General features: G+C 43.8%; 1 protein-coding gene across 1 annotated transcript in view; it reads right to left on the reverse strand.

Moving 5' to 3' along the window:
• Nucleotides 1-24,061, reverse strand: part of AFMID (arylformamidase) — a 172,658-nt gene that overhangs the window by 124,469 nt on the left and 24,128 nt on the right. The window contains exon 2 of the mRNA XM_069655249.1: nt 9,216-9,306. Coding sequence (XP_069511350.1) covers nt 9,216-9,306 — 91 coding nt within the window. The remainder of the gene's footprint in view (nt 1-9,215; nt 9,307-24,061) is intronic.

Genomic DNA, 24,061 nt, shown 5'->3' on the forward strand with positions numbered 1-24,061 from the left:
GGTGTGTGTTACATAGCACTTGCGCCTTTGGGTTAAGGGTCTTATAGTGTTGTTACACCAGCCTATGAGGAATTTCATTGTCAGGTTCTATTGCTTCCAGGTCTCCCAAGGGGTCAAGCATTTGTCTGTAAGCCTCAAAGGCGGACAGTCGTCCCATGCTCTGTTTTTTTTTTAGAGGATGCAATACCTTTCTCACTAGATCTAGCTTAAATGTGAACCAGTTATTAATTTTGGGTGACTTCATCTTTCCTATAGAGCAGAGTGGTCATCTTCTTGCATAGAAATGGTTAAATCTGGTGGATTGTCATGCACTATCCTTTTGCACAATAGGCCATCTCATAAAAGGGCATTGACTAGATCTTATTTTGACTAGAGGCGTGCAGCCTCTCTTGTCTCACTTTTCACGTGTATCCAGGCCTGGTCATTTTGCATTAAGTTTTCCTTCGGTTTACAAGAAAAAGACCATTCAGTCTATCTTTCTATATGTGCAGTAGAATTATACTCCTGGAGATGACGGATAACATTCAGTCCACCTGTTTTTTAACTTTTCACATATGAGGTCCTGCTCAGATTGCTTCAATCCTTGTTAGACTGCTTTTGCCTCTGATATCTGCCCTTCTCAGTTAAAGAAAATTATAAAAATCCTCCACTTCATGGTTTTCCTTCTCTTAAATCTTTGCAAAAATTGGGAAATCTGGGGGAAAGCTAGTTAGGCCTACCATACCGATTGCAGTTGCCTTACAGGCCCATTTCTTCAATTCTTCAATCCAAATTTAAACTGTACAAAAACAAACAAGAAGCACTTTAAGATGGCAGACGTATTTCCTTCCGCCTGTTGCATTAAAAACTTGGTTGGTCACTCCCAGAGTAAAGTTAATGTTTTCAACTTAATAAGACTTCAGACATCGCACAAGAGATGTCCTCCACTAGATTAGACCATCCGGACTGGCCCATCCCAGTCATTAGGCTTTCTGATGTTGTGCGAGCTTCAACCAGTCCATGTTGATGAGGTTATTCCTTTTCTACTCTCCTTGATACCTTCATGTAAGATGTATGATGCCCTTCCAGTGATCGCCTCAACACAGTCTTATGTCATCAGCCCTTATGTCACCAACTCTGTTAATCTCATTACTTGATGAGTTGCCGCCCCTGCCATTAAAGAAGCTTGCACTAACCCCCTTTTAAAGAAACCTAACCTTGGCTATTCAGTACTGAAAAACTATTGCTGGCCTACCTTGTCTTTTCAAAATACTACAAATGATTGTCAACTTCATGTTCAATGTTATCGACTTCTCTCTTCAATCGGATGTCCATCCTCTTCATGGGACTGGGCCCGCTCTTCTTTCAAAATGGGATGACATCTGGTTAAATGCTGATGAAGGCCACCTAAGCCTGTAGATTATGTTGGATCCATCAGCAGCTTTAGATACCATCAACCATGGTATCTTCAATTCACGAATCTCGTACATGGCCGGTGTGAAGTGGAATGCCATTACTTGGTTGTTTTCTTTTCTACTCAATCGAGCTCAGCATGTTAGCATTGAACATTTCTTCTTCTAATTTATGCCCAGTTTCTTGTAGAGGTACGCAAGGATCCCCTCTTTCCTCAATTCTTTTTCAATATCTACGCTTGGACCCTTTTTGCTCTAACAGCTGGGGCTATCATTTTCATTCTTATGTGGACGATACTCGGATGTACATAAAAATCATGTTCTCAGAAGATTTGTCCTTTCTATCAAATGATCTTCAAATGCAACAGTGGATCTTTTGTAATGAAAACTAACTAAAACCAAATTCATGCTCTTCACTCCTAAACATCGTGTGATCCAACAAAACACCCTTTGTTGCTTGTTTTTCGGAACAAACATTTTCATTTCTCTGAATCAGGCAGAAGCCCGGGGGTCATCGGGGAGGATAATCTTAATAATTACAGACATGTTTCTGAGATTGCTAAAATCTCTTGTATTAGGTGAAATAGGACGCGCTGCCCCTTTCTATCTCAATCAGATTTGGCCATTGTTATGGTGCCCTTATCAACTCCATATTGGATTATGCCAATTCACTATATCTTAGTTTACTGGAATATCGATTATATGAACTACAACAGATTCAAAATGCAGCAGTCCATCTGATCCCTCATCTTTCCAAGTTTAATAATGTTTTGTTTGCACGACAAACATTACATTGGCTGCCAGTTAGAGACATAATTCATTTTAAGATTTTATGTCTTATGTTCCCATCTAATTGGCAGATAATAGCTCCATGTCCACAGCCCATGCTATTTTAACATAGATGTGGGAGGAAGATGCCAGGTAGTGCATACTGCAGTATATACCAGTTCTCATGACTGCATCCAAGGAATGTTTAATTCACCAGCCCATCTGGCCATGTAGCATCTTAAAGGCTGCACAAGATAAGTTCAGAATGGCTTTGTTGAGTCTTTTCTGTAGTAGCAGATATTTACATTGGAAGTGCAATCTCTGAAATGTGGTTTTTGATAAGGCCTATATAATTCGGTTAGACTGCTAGTGGTCTCTAATGCAGTGGCAAGGGAAAAGCATCATACCAAATATGCATATAAGGGGTGGAGTTACAACACAATCACAAACCCCTTCTGTGATAATAATGTACACATTTGTATTAAATACTCACACAAAAACATGATATAAATTCATTCCACATAAAACCAAGTTGAAAATGGACAAATTAAATATACAACAGCACCAAAAAAGTATTAAAGTGCTTTAGTAACTCCTCTCACCCCTCTCAAACCTCTGTCAGAATATGCAAATTAGATTTCTCCAGTGGGGTGCAAATTTATAACTTAATTATCAGTCCTCTATTGCTCAACACGTTATGTTCTTAAAACCTCAATGTGGTGAACATTCTTCAGTAGCTGAATTCTATGTCACTATTCGTCTTTTACAGTTCTTGAATCGACAAAATTCAAAAAACGTCTTCCTACAGATCCCCCTCTTGCACTGCAAAAAAGGACACAGCAAACATTATCTATCAATGCTATTTCTAAATTTCGATTAGCAAGGAACTAACATGCCTTCTAAAACCCGCCGCCCCAATATCTGGTTAAATTACCTAAATGGGAGTCTTTGGCTGTGTATTCCAGAGTGCAGTGTATAAACCACTGTACCGTGTACTCAGGAAGTCTTCCACCTGTGGAAAGATACGTATACTATGCATCATTCACCTTTTGAGGGTATATTGTGACTACAAAAAGCGGATCTCACAGCCTCTACGCTTCAGCTCTTCTTCCTCAACTGCTAAGGTTACTAGATTGGAAGTCGTGAAAGGACTATCTTGATGGCTGTGTACACTACCAAAACCCCAAAAGTGCTCATTAGTCAGACAGACCGCTGTTCTGTATGCAATAAACCTGCAAAGGTGCAAGCTGTGCTCACCTCTACTGTGTTTTTATGCTGTACCAATGTGTCAGCCCTGTTAATAAGACTCCTTGGGGAGTATTTTCATTTCGTTCCTCAGGAAGTCTGTAATACAAGGAATCCAAATTATCTATACAGGCATTTCTAATCTTAACTTATCCTTAAAAATGCTGATTCATTTCTATCAAGGCTCCTGCTTACCTTGAGTAAATACAGCCTTAATATTGCACGTTTTGCCCGAAATCCACTCTTGTTACTGTCAATCAGCATTGTTCCCATGGGGTAACCGCTTAGGAACTCCCGGATCATGTAGTAATTACCTAAAGGGCCGAGGGCATATACAAGCTTAGAAATACCAATATAGCTCCACCTTATTCCAAAACACAGATGTTTGTTTTTCACACTCGGTCTGTTCGACCAGAGTCAACATACATTTAGCCCTGCTTACCTTCTCCCAACTAAGACATGTATAGCTGCCCACGGCTCCCTTGAAATGAGGGACATTCAAGCCTCTTCCTACAGGGTGTATTTAAAACATCTCTATGGTCCTGCGGTAACGCTGGCCTTGGCCATCTTGGAACTGGCATCTCTCTAACCCATATCCTATAGTTTCTGAAATGGCTAGTTATACATGCCTCAACTGTACAGCTCAAATCTACTACCCTACTACCCATGTTAGCTATTGAGTAGGGGCAAATCCTACTCACCCAGATATTTATTTCTATTCTTAGTTTTTATTTTGTATTATTTTACCCACAGATGTTTTAATGGTATTCCGTTTGTATGATAGGCAAAGCACCACCCACATTGGGTCTAGCCTAAAGTCTGCAATAGCTTAATGCAGACCAGCTCTCGAGAAGAATTCTTAATAGAATTGTTACAGAAATAGACTAAGTTACAGTAAATATACCACTGATACAGTTTCAGCTACTGTTTAGATACTGTGACACTCAACCTCTTCGTTGAGCCCTCTACTATCGCTCTGCGTAAGATAAATGAGTTCCTGTTCCCTCCTTATTCATTTCTTCTCTTTTTCTTTTACATTCGAAACCATGGATTTTTTGCAACAGAGTCCAAGTAAAGTCTTCCCAACCATGCTTTTGTGTCAAGAAATGTTTAACCATCGGGGCTTGTTCAATGTGGTATTTAAGACAAATGCGGTGTTCCGTGATCCGCGTTTTCACTTTCCTATTAGTCTTACCCATATAGTTACGATCACATGAGCATGTATAGATCACATGCTCAGAGCTGCAATTGGTCAGTGTATTTTGAGACCAAGGTTTCTTTAGACCAATTTCCACTGTTTTTGTTAATTTACAAACCCCACAGTTGCCACATGGTTAATGGTCTTTTGGGGGACTCAGTCCCCGGGAGCTCTGTAGTGAGTTTGTTTTCTCTTGATTGTTCGACAACTTACTCTTGCTAACAATATTGCCAATAGAGGCACTTTTACGATATGCAAAGAGTGGGCGTTCATTTTGTGTCCCACTGTTTTCAAGCACCCGCCAGTGCTTGCACATTATATTGCGCATCTTAAAACATAGGTTTGTATAAGTAGACACATACACCAGTTAATTCTTAAGTGTTTTTTTACTGTTCTTCTCTAGAAGGGCCTCCCAATGATTATTATAGGCCCTTTTGGCTGCCACTTTTTTCAGGTAACCACTCCCCCTCATTTTTTTGGAAAGATTACTCGGCTCTTGCTCAAATGTTTCCTCGGTACTACTATTGCGTTTAAGACATATAAATTGTCCGAATGGCAAATTGTCAAACAGGTGTTTAATGTGGTGACTTGTATAGACCAAGAGAGAGTTTTTATCGGTAGGCTTGTGGTATGGCTTAACCAAGAGTCTACCTTATTTGTGGTAAATCGTGATGTCGCGAAAATTAATTTCTTGTTTGCTGGAGGCCATTGTGAATTTTAAATGATGGTTCTTGGTATTCAACCAATCAAAAAAAGTAATGGGTAGAGCCTCAGGGCCTTCCCAAATCATAAGCACATCATCAATGTGCCGGGTCCACTCCTTGATGTGATCTATATATGGATCAGTATCTGCATAGATAACAGATTTTTTGAAACTCTCGACAGATTCGCAAGCCTCCGCGCCATGGTAGCGCCCATTGCTCCATTTGTTGGTATATTTATCCTGCAAATTCATTTTGTGTCAATGAGAGTTACGTACACCACATCAAGAAGGAATTCAGGACCGGGTCTTGGTCAGTCCCTTCCCACAATACCTCCTCTATAACCTCAAGAGTTGCCTGTTGCATGATGTCGGCATATAGGGATACCACATCTTAACCAAACAACAAATGTTTCTTTGGATTGAATTCGAAATGTTTGTAATGTTTTAATTGCACTGGTAGTGCCTCTTAAGCAAGATCTCATATTCACCACAAAGCCCTTTAAATAGTGACCCACAAATTATGACAACGGTTCCAGCACAGAGTTGATTCCAGATACAATAGGATGATCTGTGGGTTTGTTGTATCTTATGTATCTTTGGGAGACAATACCATGTAGGGATCGGCGGATCTTACCTAGATAAGAAGGCTGCCTCTAGTTTGCTAATCCAGCTTCTCTCTACTGCCTTTGCAACTTTAGCCTCTATATTTTTCTTCAAAAGTTCTGTGGTGTCAGTAATTAAAACCTTATAGCTGTTGGAATCAGAAAGTTGTCTATGGCATTCCTTTACATAATCTACTTTATTTTGTATCACAATACCACCCCCTTCATCTGCTTTTTTATATTATGATCGAGGGATTTGGCTGCCATGAGTTCTTTTGTACTCAGTTTGTGGAACACTGAAGTAGTCTGGGTTTCTAACGTCCCCATTTCAGCGAGCAACTTCTTTTAAAAACCTTTAGATTCTGGGGAGTTAGTATTTGCAGGTGGCATGAAGTGCAAGGTTTGCTTTAGGCCTGTTGCATTCTCAGATTGTGGACCTTCATTTGTGGAAAAAAACTCTTTCAAGTGGATTTCATGAACTCCCCCTGAAACAAAGGGATCACTTACCTTAGTGAGGACAAATCCCAGGCTTTATTGAGTACCTCTTCCTCAAAGTCTTTTAAAATGTAGTCCGATATATTGACTACGAGTGTGCCCTGCTTGTGGTCACCCTCCGATCTGGTTCCCATTCACCTCTGTTGCGGCCCCGTTGGAAAAAAGCAAGATTGCCATTTCTCCTATTGCCTCGACCCCTCGGTCTAATGTATTGTCCTCGGCTTCTATTGGAGGCGGGTTGTGCATTTGTGGGCCCCTCACCTAGGTCTTCTATCTTGCTAATGTTGCCACTTGTACTATAAGAAGTGTTGCGGAATCTGATCAAGAGGTTTTTATTATAGGGTCCCTGAGACTTGTGCCGGTAACCCACTTTTATGTAGGGAAAAGCTTTTTCGTGGCTTAAATTCATCAGGTCTTTCTTTTAATCTTTTACTTCTTTCTAGGGTGTTGTTTTGTTTAAACTCTTCCCTTTCCTGTTCAGTCTCCTCTATATCATGTTTTTGTGTGAGTCTTTAATAAAAAATGTGGACATTTTTATCACAGAAAGGGTTTATGTGATTTTGTTGTAACTCCACCCCTTATATGGATTTTTAGTATGAATCTCCTTCCCTTGGCACTGCATTAGAGACCACTAGCAGTTCAACCTTTCTTATTTATACATTATAGCTTATCTGGGCACAGGTCGGACACACACTAACTTATGAAGTGGGAGTGGTCCAGAGTTTCTCTGTTTCTTTTGGATTCCGATAGATAAGGCCTTACATCATCACTTAACAGATAGAACAAAAAAAATGCAGGGAGTCAAGCTGAAGCTGGTATCTGAAAGGTCTCAAACGCAAGATTATTTTGCTCTTCGGCTGCTCTTTGATCAGTGCTGGTCCCATAAGGAGGCATGCAGATTTTTCTTCAGAGCAACGCAAGATTATTTTGCTCTTCGGCTGCTCTTTGATCAGTGCTGGTCCCATAAGGAGGCATGCAGATTTTTCTTCAGAGCACCGCAAGATTATTTTGCTCTTCGGCTGCTCTTTGATCAGTGCTGGTCCCATAAGGAGGCATGCAGATTTTTCTTCAGAGCACCGCAAGATTATTTTGCTCTTCGGCTGCTCTTTGATCAGTGTTGGTCCCATAAGGAGGCATGCAGATTTTTCTTCAGAGCACCGCAAGATAATTTTGCTCTTCGGCTGCTCTTTGATCAGTGCTGGTCCCATAAGGAGGCATGCAGATTTTTCTTCAGAGCACCGCAAGATTATTTTGCTCTTCGGCTGCTCTTTGATCAGTGCTGGTCCCATAAGGATGCATGCAGATTTTTCTTCAGAGCACCGCAAGATTATTTTGCTCTTCGGCTGCTCTTTGATCAGCGCTGGTCCCATAAGGAGGCATGCAGATTTTTCTTCAGAGCACCATGGCAGATGTCCGCATTCACTCTGCACTGCAGCTGTTAAGCGTTGAATGCCCTGGGGAGAAAGAACACATACAGGCCAGAAAGGTAAAGTGCAACACTGCCTTGGGCATGGGACGATGCCGGGCATCGTGGGTTAGATATCCTGGTTTGGCTGCCTCAAGGGCTCATCTTCCAGAGGTTGACAAATTGAGTACCACGAGTGGTTAATAGTGACACCAATTCTTACAGCACCCTTAAGCTGGAGGAATCCAGCATGCTGGGCTCACCAAATTATACAAATTTGCACTTTTCCCCCGGTATGCAGCTGGGAGAGGAAGGAGGGCACAGAGGTAGTGTTATGAATGGAGTGAGAGGTCATCCAGTCAGGATCTGCCAGCCAATGTCATGTAAAGTTCAGGCATGAATGGGATTGTGTGAAAGCTCATAGGATGCCAAACTACTGTGTACCCTTATCCGAGTGGCTATACTCTGGCAAAGTTGGCTTTGCAGAAAATTTCAGCCAAATCATTACTGGCCTAGGATCTCTAAAATGGAATGTGGCAATTAGCATGCATGAGAGATCCATCTTTCACAACACAACACAACACTGGAGACAGAAAGTGAAATCCCACTAGAAGAAGTGACATGTGACTATTTTCAAAAAGGCAGTGCTGCTGTGAGGTGCTGGTCCTCTGTGACCTTCTCCAAAGAGGGAGCGTCGTCCTGGGTAGTGGTGCTCGACCATATCAAGTATTAATCACTGAAATCTGGCCCATCTGAAACAATATGCCAAAGCGGGATTGTGATACTGGTGATGTTGGGCCATTGCTGATGAGAGGAGAAAGAAAGAAAAGCTGCAATGCCCTTGGGCATGGCCCAATTGCAATATTCTCTAGAGAAATACAAGAAGAAAGGCTTTACTCGCAGGGAGGGCTCTGAATGTTAAAAAAGAATGTATAGTCAAATTATTAAAAATGTATCACCACCACAATCTCAGCATCCGCAACACAGCTGTTTTGAACACTTAAGTACCCATAGTATGACATTCTGGGTGCTGGGTCATTATAGTCAGACCTCAAATAGTATAAAAAATTCTAACAAATGATTGGTGCAAACTGTATACGATCCTCCCTCAATGATCTCAATGGAAAACATTGTCCGATAGCGGTGCTAATCGGACCTCGTTTTTACATACTGTGTACTACCGTTGACTGTGTGAGGCCAGCGATGGGAAATGAGTGAGTAACCGGCAAAAGCTACAAAATCAATGATATGAGAAGTGGAATTACTGAAACTAATAACAGAAGGAATGTACAAGTACACTGAAGTGCATGAGAGAATGCACAATAAAGTGTATGATATACGAGATGTGGCAATGAGTGATCACCTATCAAATAGAACTTGTTCCGCAAATTAGAATGACAATCCTTACCAGAAGCAGTTACTTTTACATGGGCATCTATCACTTCCTCACTGCTCATGCGAAGAGACCAGCAGCTTGGGGAGTACTGCTTCTCAAGCACCTGTAAAGACATAACCAACACAGCCTTGAGTGAAAGAGTTAAACAGGAAACTACTTATTATACCCAACAAAAACATACAACTCACATTGATCAAACTAGACCCACCTATACCCTGTGTGGCAAGCCAGAAGGACTCGGACCAGAAGACATGTTCTTATAGGGTTTAGTGTAACTTAAAGTAGCAGCTTTCTAACACCATTTCTGAAAGGGGAGTTTCCTTCCTAACAAACTATACTAACGGTGCTGGTCAATAGTCAAACTAACAAATATGGTCCTCCGTCCAAATCCTAGTCTCTCGACTAGCCCCAAAGAAAAAACATAAAAGAAAGTTGGGCAGTATCATCTGCCTTCAGAGTTTCTCACCCCAACCTCTCTGAATTTCCAGGAATCCCTCCTGGTTTCAGGTCCAACGCTTGTAAGTAGAAAACAGTTTTCCCAGGTCTAACAGTTCTTCACCATCTGTCAAAGGTTCCAGAAGTTTCTCAGTTTTACAAAGTAAAGTCTCAAGTTCCAGTTGTCATAGGTGAAGGGATACCTCCTCAATCCCTTTCCACCACTTGCGTGGGTTTCTCCACACTAGGTCACATCTTGCTTGTTTTTTGTTTCTCCTTGAGTGGTTCCTCACTCGTTTATTATACCCTGTGCCTCCCTTGGTTTAATCTGCCCCAATGCTCCAGTTACCTCTGAGGGGTATTGGTGCCCCCTCTGTGCAAGTCTCTCATGGCTCTCAGGCATTGCTGGGGATGTTTAGCTGGTTGTAATAGTCTGGTATCTAGGGCTCAAATAACCCTTATTACTGGCTTCTTCTTCACTCTCTTGGCCATGATGCCCCTCCTAAGGATTTAGGATATTCCTTCCTTGTCCCGCTTTCACTCTCGGGTCTCTCTGCCCCCCCCCCCTCGATTATGGGCAAGATAGGTACCTGCTCCATCGCAGTGTTTGCTGCAGCAAGGTGATGGCAGCTGAGTAGTGAAGGCATTCTCAACAGCTTCCTGGATTTCTCTTGTGGATGCAAGTGGGTTTGCCGCTCCGCTTGTCTCAGCCCACCTTTGCTTCTCGATTCCTTCAGTGTGAGTGGAGGACTCGTTCCTCCCTCGTTCTCTGGGTGTGGCGTGGTTTCTTGGCCTCTGGGCCCACCACATCCTCTGCGTTGTCACGCCTCCGGATAAAGCTGGCTTTTCTCAGTTTTGGACTCGCCAACTCTGTATTGCCCAGTGCCTGGTTGGCGGCGTCTCTCTTGTTCTGTTCACACTCCATGCTCTGCTGTACAGCACAGCTCCACTCTCAATGATGTCAGCACATCGGAGGCTGTGTGCTAGCTCTTCTCTTTCTCCATTCAAGGTGAATAGTGCTTTTATTCTTGCTCCCTGGCAATAAAGGGGCATGTTGTGTATGTTCAACTGTCATGCTCACAGATAAACCAGCAGTGTCTGGAACCAAACATCCAAAGGCACTTTCAACATCATTTTGAGTCCCACAGTTGAATGTATGATCAGTTTCTCAGATTCCCATGTATTCAGAAACAGTCTTTGCTACAGGGAGTTCCATATAGGGATGGGAGTCATTGTCCCCTTGAGGGCAATCACCCCCAGTGAGGTCCTGCTTTATCAAATCCCCTAGGGAGGGTTTTGCTTAGCAAGCTCACCTCCATAACCGCGAAGGGGGTGGGTTCCCCCAAGGAAGAAAGGACAAACCTTGAGATTTGTCACACCTGGCATATGGCAAAGGGCGCATTGAATCAATGAGTGAAATTAATAGAAATATCAGTTCTCTGGCTTTGATAACTGTAAACCCCATATGATCCAACAACCAACCCACCACTAAGCTGTGACACAACCTCCCCTACCCAAACCAACACCACATCAATTTCATCCTCAAATAACAATCCAAACAATACCACTACAAAAAGGCTTGCACCTAAATATCATCCAATCCACACAATACCACCCATCCAAAACTCAACTAACATTGACCATACCAAACCCATCAATTGGAAAAATACACACTGAGTGAATGAGCAAAACAAAGTGAACTATCAGTGTCATTGACATCAGTGACCACGCGGAATCACAGCCATACAACGCCTCATTCCGAGCCTATATAACACACACACAAACCATACCAAACTCAGTGAACCCCACCAGATTGTAACAAACCCCAACCCACACTGAACATGCACCAGACCCACATCAGCATTACAATAAACCAAACCGATATCCCCAACACCAAATTATCCAAAGCCATACCCAACCGACAAAATTCTCAACAAACCTACGCAGCACACTCCAAAAACAAAGCAGGCCTACACAAACTCACACTAACCTGCATCAAACCTAAGCAATAGTTAATTATAGTCAGCACACACCCAATCTACATAAATCTACAACCAACAACTGAAATCCAACTACACCAAAATACCCAAACTACTCTGAACCACACCCAGATTACACCAAACCAACAACAAACCAAGATAAACTACTCTCATCCCATAAACTGACAAAGCGATCCACAGCTTGTTGGCCTTTGCGTCATGTGTTCTTAAAGCTGCTCAATCAAAAAGGACTGATTATCCAAACGGACAATTATTACAAAAACGCCCGAAGCACGGGGGCTGGGATGGCATGCCACCATGGTCTGAAGACAGACTGCTGCAGACAGAAGAGCGGCAGGCGCCAGCATTGCTGGCTTGTAATCTCACCACTACTTGTTCATTGCCACACTTGCACTCTAACCCCCCAAAGTGTTCACAATGTAGGTTTTGCTGCTCCGTTATCCCGCCAGTGTGATTATTTTGCGACTACTTGCATTTCGACTCCAGAGTGTTGCAACGGTAGGTTTTGCTGATCTGTTATAATGCCACTAATTGAGCTTCATCACCCACACATTTTGCCCCCCAGAGGGCTCCAAGTGTAGGTTTTGCTGCTCAGTTATCTCGCCACTGTTTCTGTTTTGCCAAAACGTGCATTCTGTCCTACGAGTGTTCCAAATGTAGCTCTATCACACTACGTATTGCCACACATATTTACCCCAAAGTGTAGAAAATGCAGATTTTGTTGCTTTGTTATCACGCCACTGCTTGTGTTTTTGCCACAAATCACAAATTCCTCCCCCGCCCTCACACAGTGTTAGAAAGGTAGGTTAGCTGCCTTGTTATCCCTCTAATAATTGCGTCTACAACACTTGCACGCTGCCCCCCAGAGTGCTCCAGACGTAGGTTTGTTGCTCTATTTATCTCACCAGCGTTTGTGTTTTGTCACAACTCACTTTCTGCCGCCAGTGTTCTAAATGTAGCTTTGCTGCCTTGTATCTCTCCCCTATTCCTGGTTTTGCCCACACTAGAATTCTTCCCCCAGGAACATCTCAAAAGGTAGGTTTTTGCCACATTGATGATCACCAATATTTGTGCATTACCACAACGTACACTGTGCCTCAAAATGCTCTTAATGTAGGTTTGCTACTTGGTACCTCACCAGTGTGTGTGGTTTGCCACATTGCACCCTGGAGCTCGTGGGACAAGGGTGCTAAATCCAAGGTGACAACACAAATCAATAACACAACCACAAGAAGTTCCACAGGGAGGCTTCTGACCCGGACCCCACCAAAACGCTGCAAATCTCAGAACCCAATCAAATCCAATTTTTTAAAAACAAATACAACCACGAGGCAAGACCCCGGAGAGAAGCAAACGACCACAATCCTACAACCACAGCAAGGCAGACACCACTGTGTATTGCAGCACATCGACCTACCCCGGAGACCAGGAAAATAATTAAAACAGCAGATGGTAATGGGTACGGGCAGTGGGACGATCAAATTGCATCTAAAAAGGACGATTAGCGCTCTTGAGGAAAAAGATAAGGCAGGTCGGGAACTGTCTAGCCAGGAGGGAAGAGGCGCTTATAGGCCATATGCAGCCCGAGTGTAAGTATACTTGGGAGGGGAGTGGACGTGCCTCGGAAGGGGGAGCCTGGGGCTGTTCCCACCACCAGCATTCAGCATGATAAGGCTATAATTGGAATGGATAATGACGCTATTCAAGTGGGGTGGGGAAGAGTATGCTCAATGTGGGTTTGGGTGGTAAAAAACCATGGCAGTTCTCCCAGTATAGCTACAAAACTCATTAAAAGAAACGGATCCTGAATATTCGCACAGCAAAAGACTCGTTCTTATGGAGATAAGATTCTCAACCTCTGAGATTTAAGAGAATCGAAAAAAGGTAGACATGTTGGCAGGGTTTGGCAGAACAACGCTCTGAGGTCAAGAAAGCTATTCCATAGAATTTTTATATAGCGCCAACTCGACCTGCAGGCTTCAAGAGCACTCCCAAGAACATACAACAAAAAACGAAAAGAAGACATAGGTATCATGCAAATCACAAATTATAAATTATCTCTCCGTCAAAGAGAATTGTTTTTAAGCTTTTTTTAAATTGTGTGCCTCACTGTTTTCGGCCTAGTCGGGCCTCATCAGTGAGGTAAAGATGTTTGACAGCTCCACCTCACTGATGATGCCCAACAAGGCTGAAACACGTGTATGGTTGCTTTGGTACTCTTGTTCAGAGGAGAATTGCCTAGCATTTCGGTGCTGGACTGCCCCTGGGCAGTGCAAAGACTGATATGCAGGGATATTTCTCCTCTGTGAAAGGGACAGTGAGCTAAAGACTTGGTTGAGACTCTCCCGGAGGCCATCCACCCAGGAACAGGTCATTGAGCTGCGTTTTTCCCGGTAGAGAGACTCCCAGAACCCCCTTTGTTTTGCATCCTTTCCAAAAGGGTCACTTCCTGATGCTCTTATCAGGTTTCTCCACAACATTCAATTCCTCAATGACATAACTTTGTTGACTTCAGTTATGGCTTGCACAAGCTTCCCCCAAAATAGCATCCCCTATATGAGGGTTTGTTCAATCTCCTTCTGTCAACCTTTCTTACAATGTCTGTTGGCAATGCTTGTTCCAGGTTTCCCCCCAACTGACATCTCATGTCAAGAAAAGTGTACAACTCTTGCTTCCTGTTTCTCTTTCAATGTCTTTTAACTTAAGGCAGTGCTGCGGCCAGGTTTCCCCCAACTCAAATCTCGTGTTAGGAGAATTGTACCATACTCCTTTGCTCAGTCTTTGTAATGGTTTTTGGTGTAAAGTAATGCTGGTTCCAGGTTTCCCCCCAACTGACATTTATATCAGGGAAATTGCACCACATCTGCTTTCCTGCTCTGTAATGTCCATTTGGTCGCTATTCAAAACCTTCCTTTACTGGTCACTGTGCCTGTCGGAACGTCCCGGGTCTACCATTCTCACTGGCCCAACTCACCGTTATCTACCGTCATCTTTGACCTGCGACACGCTGCAATACTGCGTTACTTCGGGAATGGCATGTGTGGCCTGTCTGACCCTCTCTCAGCTTCTTTTCCGGCCTCACAATCTCTTGCCGGTAAGTCTTCTGCCTTTTATTTTGACAGCGCTGCTGGCATCCTCTCTCCAGCTGCCAGTACATTTGCAGTGCTTGTTGAGAGACTATCAGCCTCCTCTGACTCTCCAGCCACTCTGGAACACTAGAGTGACGAGGCAATCCGGGAATGCTGCTCTCCATCCGCTGGGCTTCTTCCCGGGCTTCTGCCTCTCTCTGCGACTCCGCTTCCCGCGCCGCAGACTCTGCATCTTACTCCAGCTTCTCCTTCACTTTCCTTTTCCTTTTCCGGCAGGTGATGCATGGATTTAAATGCCCCTCTCAGTCTAATGATTGGATAACAACTAGACCACACGTTCTTCTTGACAGCACTATTGGTCCTCATGGACTCTTTACTCCACGTCTTGATCCAATTACTTAAGGATTTCTGGGAATTGGGAGTCCAAAGCATCATTACAGTATTTTAAGTGAGATTTGAATTAGGTCTGGTGTCACTGGCAACATATGTTGGGTGGAGAATGTGCTGTCTATTCCGAAAATGTTTGCTAGGATTAGAAACAAATAATATATGAGTGTGGCAGCCCATTACTTAACATCTCCTCTTTCTTTTCCTTTGACATGGCGCAACTGTGTACTGAATGCCCTGACTGAAGCAGATATTACTTTAACTCTCTTAATAGAAAATCCGATCCGTGCTAAAATGAAAATGTACCAATGCGATTGGATAAGAAATCGAGAAAAATGTTTAAAGTAAAATGATTTTGATACATGTATATTTAGTCATAAAAAATGTATGGATCAGGTTAAATCTGTTGCCTACAAAAGACATTCTAGCCCGAAGAAATTTAATACCTAATGAATTGAACATCTGTCGCTATTGTAATGTTATTTCACAAAAATAGGCCCTAAAACACATTGTGGTAAACTGTCCGCAACTTCGTGTGCAACGTGAATTATACTTTGATAAATTGTTCTGCTTATATACCGCAACAGAAAGTGTTGAAATCTGGTCACATATTTTCTCTAGCACGAGGTTTGCAGTTATGAAGGCTATTGTACATGATCTTGATGTTAATGATTCCAGATGTTGTCAAATACGAGGTGCAATAAGAAATTAGCAAATTATGATCTGCTAATGCTGAAATTTAACCAATGACTGTATTAATTGTAATAGTAGAGACTATATATTACAAAAACGTGGTCCTTTCTTATAATGAAATGTTTTCATTATTTTTTAAACTTTTATTTTTGTTGGGTAATGTTTTAATTATGAAAAGTTTTAAGATACATCAAATTAGGTGAATTCCTTGCTTCCTTTTTAAAAAAAAATTGCAAACTGAAAAGAATCAACAATGTAACAGTTACTAATGTATGTACTTGTTTTTAATTGAAATAAGTGATTTTGCTTTTCTGTTCTTTAATTATGTAATTGAAATTTGAAAGATTGATTCTATCAGCCATACTAAATAAAAAAAGATTTTTTTTTTAAAAGTGATTTTGCTGAACACTTTTGTCACCATAAAAATCAGTTGTCAAATAAGTTTTAAAGGGGTTATACCTATGAGAAGGATGAATAAAGTTCTGCTCAAGATGTTTAACAAGTGAATTTTAAGACCTTACAATTAAAAGTTTAAGAATGACAACAATGCATTAGAAAATCTGGAACCAGGGTTTCTTCTCCACAGTCATGAGAATAACACCACGTCCCTCCTGTCGGAGCCCTCACCTCTCCCCGACAGCCATCTCCTTCCATGTGATCCACCCTCAGAATACCTTCCTCAGGGTCAGAATCAGGTAGCGGCTGCCTTCCCAAGGTCACATGGGAGGAGGCTGGGTATCAGTGATACTCTGCATGATTCACCACACTACTCAATGAAGAGATAGCGGACCCAACAACACAACCAGCAAATAACCTCCTTCAAAAGCCAACCGAAAATCTGACAGGCACCACTCCAACCGGGAGGCGAGAAATGAAGAATAAACACACACAGTACACTTCAGTCTTCTCAACGCACCTTCCATGGCTAAGCACAAAACAGAAATGTATGACCTCTTAAGAGAAGGCGTCATTGGTGTGCTTTTCCTCACAGAAACATGGCTATTGGACAACTAAAAAACAATCGCCCACACAGCCATACCCGACAACTTCAAACTAATACTCTAACAGAGAAAACCGAAGGAGGAATCATCGCACTAGCACACAAAAACCACATCTGCTCCACTCCCCTCAGTGAACATAAAGATACGAATCACTCCTAATCAACATCAATCTCAATCCAACCTACTGTTTCTCCCAATCTACAACCCCAACTTCGCCACAAATCTCACTGACACTATTGCCAACCTCTCCAGTTATGACAAGATAGTTGTCCTGGGGACCTCAACATCTGGTTCAAAGAAACCACAGCAATCTTACTCACCACCCTACTGGAAACCCTCCACTGCAACAAATGGTAAACTACCCTACCCACAGTGCTGGACACACCTTAGGTGCAATCTTCTGCAGACCCACAAAAAGAACTGTTCAGAATCATCATGGAAATTAAAAACCCAACCTCATGCAACAAATATATTGTACCATCACAATCTCTATGGGACAATATCACTACACATCTGAGAGCAAAAATGGAAGCAATACAACGAACCATTGATGCACGCCACCCTACTAAAAACACCCCCCCCCCAAAACCAGCTCTACAACACTCAATCGATTCGATCTTATAAGCAAAGAAACGTTCAATAAACTAATAAAAGACACCAACCTCATTGGATCCCCCAGTGACCCATGCCCACTGGGCACCTTAAAAAACTCAACTGCAGAACGTCAGCCTCATACTTTCGACTACTACTAAATCCATTCCTAAACACAGGAATAGTACCTAAAACTTTAAAATCAGCATACATCAAGCCCCTCCTAAAAAATGAAACGGGAAATGCGGAAGACCCTACCAACTACGGACCTATATCGAATCTACCTTACCCAGCAAAAATCATGGAGAACCACACCTACAAAGAACTACTCAACCATGCAGAAAGCAACAGAATATTCAACCAATCCCAAGTTGGCTTCAGATCCATGAGAGGAACTGAATCAGTTCTTCTCTCCATATGGGACGACCTAAAAAAGAAACGCAGACAACAGCACCCAGTCGGCCCTCATACTACCAGACATATCAGCCACATTCAACACAACCAGGCACACAACACTAATAAAGAGACTGTAGGAATGTGGCATAACAAACTCTGCACTACAATGGCTGAAATCCTTCCTCACAAACCGAACAGAAAGAACACACTAACAGTCATTCACATCTAACACCATCACCTGCAGCACACCACACGGATCAAGCCTCACCCCACTCCTCTTCAACATCTACATGTCCCCCTAAGGAAACTCATTCAAACCCATGGACTGACAGCCTACAACTATCCAGACGACACCTAACTCATCTTAAAGGCAACCTCCGTCCGGGACCTGAGCACCACCATTAACAAATGCCTAACCGACATATACACGTGGATGACAAACAACAATCCAAGCAAAATTCAACCAAAGCCCAAAGCAGAAATAATGATCTCCCCACCAGAAGGCAATGCTACACAAGCATACCCCAGTTGGCCACTGCGCATGGGAAACCAACAAGAGACATCGTCAGTGATGAAAAACCTGTGAATCATCATGGACAACAGACTTACCCTAGAAACACAAGTCAACACAATAGCAATAAAAAGATTTCTACCTCCTGTGACTAATGAGTGATATACTCCCCTACCTCAACTTTTCACACGGAAATATCACAATAATCTCATTGGTACTATCAAGCTAAACTACGCAAACAGCCTCCTCCTTGGATTACAAGAACGTCTAACAAAAGAAACGACACCACTTCCAAAATACCACAGCAAGACTACTCCTCAGACTAAATAGAAGAGGCCACATCACACAAGCCTTGAGAAGTCTGCACTGGCTACCAATAAAAATAAAAAACACAAAAGCCCCCTGCATCGCCCACCAATCACTACACGGAAAAGGAGCTGAATTTCTCCAAGATAAAATGAACCGTTCCCAACTAGGAAGAAACCTAAGATGGAGCAATGACGTCCAAATAGAAATGAAATACTATGAGAAAAGGAAATTCAGAGCAAATGCATTCAATTTGATAGCCAAAATATGGAACTCGGTACCGAAAGAAATAAGAACGGACGACCACCTAACTTTTAGAAATTGACTGTAAACCTGGCTGTTCAACTCACGAGACAAGCATAAATGCGCACAACCCCACAAACCATACTCTGAGACCAAAGCAAACATGGGACAGTATGGATTAAAAAACCAACAATAAAACACCACACACCCAGAGCCAAAAAGAAACCAACTAACCACCCTCTCCTCTTTTCCATACCTGCGTACTGCCCACGTACTACATGACCAAATAGGGCCAACAAAACTACACAACAAATAACTCACAAACTGCACACCCACCGTCAACCACGCCACAAAACCAAATAATTACAAAGAAACAACCCAAACACTGGATGCTACCCATCTGATCACAACACGCCCAGTGCACACAACAAAACGCATGCAGAAAGCTCCCACGCACAGATGACAGTTTCTCCTGGTTCTGCAAGCATCAACCATAGCTCTCAACTCACCCACTTTTGGCGGGTGTCACCCGCCTTGAAAGCAGCTGAATCACCTGCCAAGTCGCTCATACGCCGATTCACTTCTATGGGCTCTCACTCGCCAAAAAGAAAATGGAGTGTTTTCACCTGCCTTGGTGACAGAATAGGTTGGCAGCTATGCAACAACAGAAGAGCACAACCTCTATTCGATCCCTCTTCCCCAACTAACTAACCCCACCCATTTTTCTTAGAGCATCTGGAGAGCCTGCAAATGGCAGCGATGCACTGTATAAATCATAAGCTAACATCACGCTGGGAAGGCTCAGCACAGTGGGGCCAGCCAGAATGGACATTGGGTGTGTGGGGCTTTTTGCTTTTCCTCCTACTGTGGCCTAGACTGGCAAATAATTATGTTACACCCTGGTTGCACTGGGGAGCTGAGATGTGGGTGGGGTGGGGAGGAAGGATTGTGGTCTTCTGGGTGGGGGTTGCAGCAGTGTCATGGCAGGGGGGAAAACAGCATAACAGGGGCTGCTAGGGATCATCTCCCCCTCCATCGTGTCGCCACCGACCCTCACACGAAATAGTCACAACAGCACAGGGTGCACCCTGTGGGAAGTGTTGACCTTCACCCACGCTCGCTGCACTGCCTTTTTTTCTCCTCCAATTACCACCCTGCGACTTGTCCTGCTGCTGCTGCTTTGCTTTCTCCAGGTTGGGTGAAGCGTGAGGCATTTTTCGGCGATCCCGGAATGCCCAGACTGCAGAACGCTGGTAGGGTACATTGCATGGGCACTCCAGGCGGTTGCATTGTGGTGGCAGATGCGTTTGCAGTGGGTGAAGTTTATATAGGAGCGCTGCAGAACGCAGAACTGAGATTGTGGTTTAAGCAGGTTAGGCTCGGCCTTGCCTGTGGGCAAAGTGTTTGCATTTGTGCAAAGTATTTGTCTGCACTTTTGTAAAAAACCTGGCCTGTGGGTCTTTGTGTTTGGGGAGATGCAGTATGGATGCATCCAACCCAATTGATCAGTGCACGGATTGCAGTAGTGCAGGAGGGGGGGAAATAGGAGATATCCTAGCTCAGCTCCAGAACTCCCATGGAATGCAAGGTTCAGGTTCAGCCTTGGTATGGGAGGAAGTGGCAGGGACAAGCAAGGCTTCAAGGTCCAGTCGCAAGAATGTGACTTCTAAGGAGGCTTTTCCCCTCTTTCCCCCTTTGGTAAAGCAGAGACAGGTTTCAAAGGAAGGGGTGAATGGGTTGTAAGTGGGAAGCAGGAAGCGGATTGTGTGGGGGCTATGCCAATGGTAGTTGGAACGTTAATACAGCAACAGGGGCAAATGCCGCCCTGGGCCAGCATGCTAGCAGGGAAGGAGCAGGTGGCAGGGCCTTCTCAGGACTCAGACATGTCTGGTACCAGCATGTGTTCTACACTGGTCCATGCAAATTGGAGGAAGCACATTTTCCCGTGGGTGTGCCTGGGGCACCCAGGTCCTTTTGGGCGATGGGAGTGCCTGGGATGGTTCCCACTATTATGGGAGCTACACAGACTGGGGGGTACCGGGCCTGGGGCTCTGGGTCAATTATTTTTGCCTCACCTGCTATGCGCAGCCTCGTGGGATTAGTGGATTTTGCCTTCCGGTCATGGTAAAGAGACCCCATGAGGAATTCAGGAAAATGGCAGGCAAGGAATGATGCCATCATTAGCATATGGGAGCCAGGGGTCAGCAGTAAGTGGAGGTCTGTCCACATCATCAACAGGGATCCCTACATCAGGAACTCATGTCAAGGAAGTGAAGTGGAGGGCGGAGGAAGTCCTAACAAGTGGGCAACCCCCCCGGGCATTCACATATGTACTGGGGGCTGTCCCTGGGCGTGGAGTGGAGGGTCAGCAAGGAAATATCTGACCCTTCCTCATGGGGGGTGCTGGCATATTATATTGGCATATATCCCAGGAGATAAAGCAAAATATTTGGAAAGAAGTTATTTGAATTATTTTATCTAATGGCGAAGAATCTGAAGAGAGTTTGGATGTGAAAGGGGCAGAGGAGAAGGAAAAGAAAGCTCCTAATGAAAAAAAGATTGTCAATTGGACTGTGTGTTATTCTGTCTTCACAGCAGTGATTCTTGAGAAGTTTCGCGAGTTGGCACGGACATTGGTCGTGTATCAGCATTTGATAGCGTCCACATATCAGGAGTGTTTGCACGATACATTGATTGCATGCAATGAACCAGAATGAAAACAATGGAGGAGGGGCAAAGTAAAACAGTAAACAAAAGACAAAAGGTGACCCAAAAGGGGGCTGGGTCTAAGAGGGAAACGTATTGAAGAGAACAAGAATATGCACAAATGAACTTAATGAGAACTTGAGATTTAATCACTTCATCACTCTGCACACAAAGTCCTTGAGGTAAGGAGTCCTTCTGTCGTCCTCTCAACCTGGGCTTGGTATCACAACTTCTCCGCCCTGGCATCACACACACACCCAAACTCATGACACTCTTGCATGATGCCAACCTGCCTTTCAACCATACCTCACCTTTGTTTCACTACAACAACTCAATTCCTCAAAGCAGTGATCCTTGTCGGACCCAGGAATTTGCTTGCAAGACACTTGAGGCCAATCCTGGGCTCCTTGATCAGGACTAACCCCCAACTGCCCAATATTGCGTTGACCCTAGTGGTCTCATCAAAAACGTCCTTATAGTGTCTCTGACCTTCCTGTATGACTTATTATTGCTTCCTGATCTATCAACACAGAATCTGCCATCTCCATCCAGCCGGGGAACAGCTGAGTGCCAGGCTCTCGTCCCTTCAAGGAGATGAAAGAGGAGACCCTCATAACAGAGTGTGGGGTGGTGAAGTAACCCCACATAATTTGTCTAAAACAACTTGCCACCTCAACCTCAAAGCCAACTGAATCCCACCCTTTATAAGCCTGTTGAGGTGCTCAACCAGACTGTTGGCCCTAAATTGATACAAAGCTGTGCACACGTGCCTGATGGAGTACTCCAAGAACTGAACAAAACTGAACCCTGTTATCAGTCACAATCTCCATCGGGACCCCCACCCGAAAATACACACCTTCAAAAAACTTGATCAACTCCACCGTAGTGGCATCCCTTGTTGCTCTCCACCCTACTCTCTTAGTGTGATAGTCCACCATTACAAAAATGAACTTGATACCATCCCCTAACACTTGAATGGGACCCATCACATCCACAGCCACCTTCTGCAAGGGTTGATTCTACACATTTACTGGCAACAACAGAATCTCCCAGACCACCTTGCTCTTGTTTGCACCACCATACCTCACTTTGCGCTGCACACACCTGTCCATCATCGGCCACCAGTATCTTTGTCGTAACCTCAACCTCCTCTTGGTGTCCTTTTCCTCTAAATGCCCCTGGTGCGCCAAATCCACTAACTTCCCTCCAACATCCTCTGAGGGAATTAGTTTATCTCCACGTTTCTTCCCTACCAAGGACAACTCATCCTTCACTTCAAAAAATTGTTCAAGCCTCTTTTCCAAAATATTCTTGTCAGGCCAACACACTACCCTCCACTCCGCTATGCATTTCAACACTTTATGCTCACGCTCTGCCAGATTCCACTCGCCTCCGAAAACGCTTCCTGTCAAAGGTGCCCACCACCAATCCTTCCCCATGTGTTTCTTCATCTCTAGTGGCTGTGGACACCACAGTTAACCTAGGCAATCCACCACCAGGTTCTGCTTGCCTGGAACATAGCACACTTACCCTAGGTGACCCAATACCGACCCAATGTTCCATCCCTTTCCTGACAACATCTGCACCAAGGATTTATGGTCCTTCCGGAAAATAATACTGCTGCCACACAGAACAGATTTGAACTGCAAGATGCTCAGATCACAGCAAGGGCCTCTCTTTCCAGCACAGAGTAATCGCCTTTAGCACCTCTAAGAGGCCTCGATGCAAACGCCACCAAATTTTCCTCCCTATTACCATCACTCTGCATCAACGCTGCCTGTATATCCAACATTCTTGCATCCACAGTGAGGGAAGTCTTCTTCTTGTCACAAAATTTACCAAGGGTGGGGGCATGGACTATATCCGCCGTGATCTTTTTGAAAGGCTCTCCACATTCACCCGACCAGTTATACTTCACACCTTCTTTTAGCAAAGATCTGAGGGGAGTCGATACATTTGTGGTAATATTCAGCTAACCCTAAGAATGACCTTAATTGGTCCTTATCCTTGGGGGGCCTACTTATTGCCTCCACCAGATCAGTTTGGGGCTTGATCTCCTGAGCAGTAATCTGATGGCCTATGTACTCAACACTCTCCACTCCAGTCTTCCATTTACTGCGCTGAACAGTCAATCCTGCCTCCCTCAGCTCTCAACACACTTATGTTCCTGTTCAGAGTTTGCATAGATCATAACATCGTCCTGAAATACCCCCAACACTTTTCATGTTCTCCAGCACCCTCTCCACACTGCCGCCGCTGATGCTAGGCCGTACAGCATTCTGCAGTACTAAAGGTTCCTTCAGTGGTGATGAAAGCTGTGACATCCTTGCATTCAGCTACCAATGGAACCTGGTGGTAGGCTGCTGAGAGGTCTATAATGGAGAAGAACGTGGCTTCTCCCACTGTGGCCAACACGTCTTCAATGGTGGGAAGGGAATGGCGTTCAACCAAAATGTTCTTGTTCAGGTCTCTCAGATCAACACACAGCCTAAAATTCCCA

This window comes from Ambystoma mexicanum, chromosome 3q (assembly GCF_040938575.1).
Source record: "Ambystoma mexicanum isolate Mex_15411 chromosome 3q, UKY_AmexF1_1, whole genome shotgun sequence".
Lineage (NCBI taxonomy): Eukaryota > Metazoa > Chordata > Amphibia > Caudata > Ambystomatidae > Ambystoma > Ambystoma mexicanum.